Source organism: Salmo salar, chromosome ssa28 (genome assembly GCF_905237065.1).
Source record: "Salmo salar chromosome ssa28, Ssal_v3.1, whole genome shotgun sequence".
NCBI lineage: Eukaryota > Metazoa > Chordata > Actinopteri > Salmoniformes > Salmonidae > Salmo > Salmo salar.
Genome location: NC_059469.1, coordinates 13,513,442 through 13,519,441, shown reverse-complemented (window position 1 = coordinate 13,519,441; position 6,000 = coordinate 13,513,442). Strand labels below are relative to the sequence as shown.

At 37.7% G+C, this 6,000-nt stretch overlaps 1 protein-coding gene across 1 annotated transcript in view; it reads left to right on the top strand.

The window, feature by feature from the left end:
• The first annotated feature begins 266 nt into the window (after positions 1 to 266).
• LOC106589515 (zinc finger protein 14) overlaps positions 267 to 6,000 on the top strand; it is a 29,023-nt gene continuing 23,289 nt past the window's right edge. The window contains exon 1 of the mRNA XM_014179598.2: positions 267 to 452. Coding sequence (XP_014035073.1) covers positions 425 to 452 — 28 coding nt within the window. The 5' untranslated portion in view covers positions 267 to 424. The remainder of the gene's footprint in view (positions 453 to 6,000) is intronic.

Here is a 6,000-nt window from a genome sequence, read left to right as displayed (position 1 = left end):
TTCTTGATTTCCCACACCTGTCAGGTGGATGGATTATTTTGGCAAAGGAGAAATGCTCACTAGCAGAGATGTAAACACATTTGTGCATAGAATTTGAGAGAAAATAAGCTTTTTGTGCATATGGAAAATGTCTGGGATATTCTATTTCGGCTCATGAAACCAACACTTTACATGTTACGTTTGTATTTTTTTTCAGGATAAGGAATTATTCTGAATATTTCGAAGTCCCAATTTTTGCAGGCAAGTTTCAAACTCTCGCGGGAATTTGACATCACGTCGACATAAATTGTATCCCTTCTAGCAATGACCCGCTTCCAGGAAGGAAGAGGAAAATATTTGGCGCTTCACATTCAAGAACTTTCATAAACCTTACAACGTCACCCCAGTTCTTAAGTATAGACGTGACTGCAGCTTGGATCGCACGATGAGAGGACACATTTCAGTAAAAAATGGTAAAATGCAGTACAATTTGTAATCATTCTGATCCTAGCTAGTTAGTACAGACAAGCTAGCTATAGTAGCTAACGTTATCAGTGAAGTTCCTTTTCTATTTGCTAAGTTTAGGGAATAGCTTTTTTTAATTTATTAGCTTATTCTCTTACCAAATAAATACAGCTACCTAGTCATGTATTGGCAATATTATACTATTGGCTGAACCAGACTGTTCCGACCTGATTTAGGCAGCAAATACATCTGAACCTCAGAGTTAGGCCGCGAACCTTTGCCCGGCGTTGCGGACGCATGCCAGATCGTACAACGCCCGTAATGGTATTTTACTTGTCAGCTAACCATTGTTAAAGCAATCTGTTGCCTGACTGCGCAGTTGATGATGTAGCATGCAACCATTGGTTGACGCATGTAATGCCTGAGCAGGGAAACGCACCTTTAATTGTATTTATTTAACTTTAAACCTGCGTTCATAACCAAGTGAAGTGGGAAGGAGGTATTTAATAACACAAACAGGGAAAAATCCACCTGAACGCCCCTCCAGCTGGTAATTACTACTAATTATCATTCCTGAGCTCTGACTTCTCCCACATGGTGACCTTTGACTTCACCTATTAAGGAAATTACCTGAACAGCATTTTCCGCAGTTAAATGCAACAACAAAACATTATTTTTAAAAATCTATGTATTAATATGGATTTTGAACACTAATTTGTTTACAGGAGTGATAGCTGTACTTTTAGTTTATGGTTGACGCAGCTTGTTGGCCATTAGCCAATCAGTGAGTTCCAAGCACTTGCATTTATTTAACTATGTAAGTCAGTAAAGGACAAATTCTTATTTTCAATGACTGCCTTCCCCGGCCAAACCCTCACCCGGACGACACTGGGCCAATTGTGCGCCACCCTATGGAACTCCCAATCGCTGCCTGTTGTGATACAGCCTGGAATTGAACCAGGGTCTGTAGTGAAGCCTCTCGCACTGAGATGCAGTGCCTTAGACCGCTGCGCCACTCGGGAGCCCTGTAACCGACTGGTATTTAGGACTTCCCACTTGGTTATGAACAGCAGTATTAATCTTTATTTTTTTAAAATGTATTTCCCTTTAGAAATGCATATAATAGGCCTCTGATTAGGTTTGCAGAACAATTTTCTGGAAATGTTTGGGCTTTAACGGTAGAAATAATGTGTGTTAAGAACCTGAAATTCTATTCTATGTTTTCCATCACATGTAAATGCTTTGGATCCATTTTCATGTGATTTTAACATGAAAATGGATCCAAAGCATTTACATGTGATGGAAAACATTAATGGTATTTAAATCTGAAATTAAGTCACATTTGGTCTGATAGCCAAATTGATCAACTTGACCAATCCCAATTTTTGTATTCAAGAATGTTTTTCAAATGAGAAACTAATGTGTATTTTGCAATCAAAAACATTTTTTGAAAGGATCAACTATTTTGTGAATTTTCTATGTATGGAGGACACCTATCTTACATCTAGTAATATTTGGGTTGTCTTTTCTGGCTTAATTTGGAGAGAACCTCCAATCTTACTACTTCACCATGAAAGTGGTGAAGTTAGGTTGTCAATGGCAGTACTCTGAGCTCATAAGCCACTCATTTTGTTTAAAAAAATATATACAAATGTTATTTTGATGTGTATGTAGTGGGGGCATCAATGTTGCTGTACGTTTTTGCTTGTCCACATTTGCAGAATTTGGAAGTGAAACAATCTAACCTGCCTATCCAATATATGAATGTGGCCCTGTCTGTTTTACATCCCTTTAATACCAATGTTGCCTTTTTGCAACACTTACAAAACTACCTCTAGCTCAATGTTTGTTCTTCAATTTATATTTTTCTATATAAATCATTACGTCTTCAAGAAGACAGGAAACATATTTAACATGTACATGGCATGGATTTTCTACAACCTATGCTTGTATAGGGGACCAGGGATGTCAGACGAGTGGTAGGGATTAGAGGTTGACCGATTAATCGGAATAGCCGATTTAATTAGGGCCGATTTCAAGTTTTCATAACAATCGGCATTTTTGGACACCGATCATGGCCGATTACATTGCACTCCACGAGGAGACTGCGTGGCAGGCTGACTACCTGTTTTGCGAGTGCAGCAAGGAGCCAAGGTAAGGTGCTAGCTAGAATTAAATGTATCTTATAAAAAACAATAAATCTTAACATAATCACTAGTTAACTACACATGGTTAATGATATTACTAGTTTATCTAGCTTGTCCTGCGTTGCATATAGTCGATGCGGTGCCTGTTAATTTATCATTGAATCAAAGCCTACTTCACCAAACGGGTGATTTAACAAAAGCGCATTTGCGAAATAAGCACAATCGTTGCACGAATGTACCTAACCATAAACATCAATGCTTTTCTTAAAATTAATACACAGAAGTATATTTTTTTAAACCTGCATATTTAGTTAAAAGAAATTCATGTTAGCAGGCAATATTAAACTAGGGAAAATGTGTCACTTCTCTTGCGTTCGTTGCACGCAGAGTCAGGGTATATGCAACAGTTTGGGCTGCCTGGCTCGTTGCGAACTAATTTGCCAGAATTTTACGTAATTATGACATAACATTGAAGGTTGCGGAACGGTTCCGTGTTTCACTGAAAGAATAAAAGTTTTGTTGTCGTAATGATAGTTTCCGGATTTGACCATATTAATGACCTAAGGCTCGTATTTCTGTGTGTTATTATATTATAATTAAGTCTATGATTTGATAGAGCAGTCTGACTGAGCGGTGGTAGGCAGCAGCAGGCTCGTAAGCATTCATTCAAACAGCACTTTACTTCGTTTGCCAGCAGCTCTTCGCAATGCTTCAAGCATTGCGCTGTTTATGACTTCTAGCCTATCAACTCCCGAGATTAGGCTGGCAATACTAAAGTACCTATTAGAACATCCAATAGTCAAAGGTATATGAAATACAAATGGTATAGAGAGAAATAGTCCTATAATAACTACAACCTAAAACTTCTTAACTGGGAATATTGAAGACTCATGTTAAAAGGAACCACCAGCTTTCATATGTTCCCATGTTCTGAGCAAGGCACTTAAACGTTAGCTTTTTTACATGGCACATATTGCACTTTCACTTTCTTCTCCAACACTTTGTTTTTGCATTTTTTAAACCAAATTGAACATGTTTTATTATTTATTTGAGAATTAATTGTTTTTATTGATGTATTATATTAATTTAAAATAAGTGTTCATTGTTAATTCAGTTGGCTGTACTGCCAAATTCTGTAAAACAATGTCAGAGGCGTCTTATGGTAGAGAAATTTAACATTACATTTTCTGGCAATATCTCTGGTGGACATTCCTGCAGTCAGCATGCCAATTGCACACTCCCTCAAAACATAAGACATCTGTGGCATTGTGTTGTGTGACAAAACGGCACATTTTAGTGGCCTTTTATTGCCCCCCCAGCACAAGGTGCACCTGTGTAATGATCATGCTGTTTAATCAGCTTTATATGGCACATCTGTCAGGTGGATGGATTATCTTGGCAAAGGAGAAATGTTTACTAACAGGGATGTAAACAAATGTGTGCACTACATTTGAGAAATAACCTTTGTGCATGGAAAATGTCTGGGCTATTTTATTTCGGCTCATGAAACATGGGACCAATGCTTGGTACCATGCGTTTTTATATTTTTGTTCAGTGTACATTTTGACTGGAACAGGAGTGGAGTGTTCTTTCAGCATCTTGAGCGAATGCGAATTAGCAGTCGGCACCTCTACCGACGGTCCCTGTCTTTATCAGCGTCATAGAAGTTTAACTTAAATATTAAATATCAGCTTATCATATTATCAACTTAAATATTATCAGAAACATGATGGGTCATTTTCACAGATTTCTATTTCCTTACAACGGGTCAAACAGATGTCAATTTGGAAATGTTGCACAATTATTTTATTTAAAAACAAAATAAATATTGCGTTCTCACGTCAACTAGATTGACACATTCGTTCTATTGCTTTTAAGACATTATTCCTGGTGAGCAAGGATTCATTTAGTCTTCTAGGACAACCTGTAATGACAGAAGCGAAGCTGCATTTATCTAATTATAGACAGTTGACCAACATTGAGAGCTTGGAACAAAGGTTCTATCTGCAAAAAGATGATTGAGATAATTGGCTTTCATGTTCCGAACTCTGATTGGTTTCAGCAATTTGTCTTATTTTTTTTCAACGTATTAACATGAATTGGCGGTAGCCTTGTTTTGTTCAATGGTCTCTGTCAATAACTCAATTGTTGAAATTATAATCAGAAATGTATCTAAATTAGGTAAAAGAAAAATCACTGATCGTTCCATCTCTGACTGTAGCGTACAGCGCATTTTCTATATTTGTGGGTTAGGGTCTGGTGGGGGCCTCAGTTTTTCACTTACTTATATAGATGGGCTTTTAGCAATTGGGTGCGGGTTAACAAAAAGCTGATTAGTGCATCGAACCGCATCGAGTCGTTCTCTAACATTTGTTGCATGAACACATTCATTTTCCATTTATAGTTTTACAATCTGCTACTGCTGGAGCTCATGAGCTGGTCCTCTGAGCTGGATCTGTCTGACCTTGACTTTGTGTAGGGCTGGGTGATTTATATATATATATATTTTTTTTTAAATTAGATAACGATAATTATCATGATATTAATCAAATGTGTTAAAGGTAAACCCTTACAAGTCATGAGAAAGAAATAAAAATAGTGCAAGTCAATATGCATTAAAACTGTTAGCCTAATGGCACATCAGTTTGTTGGGGTAGTTGTTGTCTTACAAGCAAGAAAGACAAGTCTGTCTACTGTCTCTAGCTTTAATGATAATTTCACAATTTTAATCAAATGTTTAAAAGGGTAATTTCTGCTAAAGACGCCTGCCTCAACAAACCGAAGGCTTTCATGTTTCTTATTCATTGTCAGAAGTAGAACTCACAAATAACATTAACTCCACTTTTTTTTTTTAAAGCCATAAACCCTTACAAGTTATGAACAACAAATAATAAAAAAAATAAAAAATAATAGTGCAAGTCAATATGTATTATAACTGTTAGACTAATGGCACATCACAGTTGAAGTTGGGGTAGTTGTCTTGCAAGGTACAAGCTTGAAAGACAAGTCTGTTTATGGTCTCTGGCTTTAAAGCTGCCCTATGGAAGGTCACTATGTTGCCACCTGTGATTAAAACCTGCTCTGAAGGGGGAGCTGGTCGCAGGAATGCACAGGTAGCACTTTGCCAGGTGGCTGACATAGGGAAAAGATTTTTTTGGAGAGACTTGCACCAGTCCAGTGGATTGGTTTCACTGTCAGCATCAGGAGACTGAAGGTAGCAGCTGAGTTCCTTTTCTACCAGCTGGATTTCAGTAAGACCTATGGTGGTGGAGCATGGCTTTTTGAAAAAGCTGCCCGGTGACTCTCTTTTTAGCTGGCAGTTGAGGTGAAGCAGCAGCAACGTCTCCCTTTGCTGGGTTTGGGTTTTCATGTCCCTCATTGACCATCTCTGACAGCATTTGCTTTAATG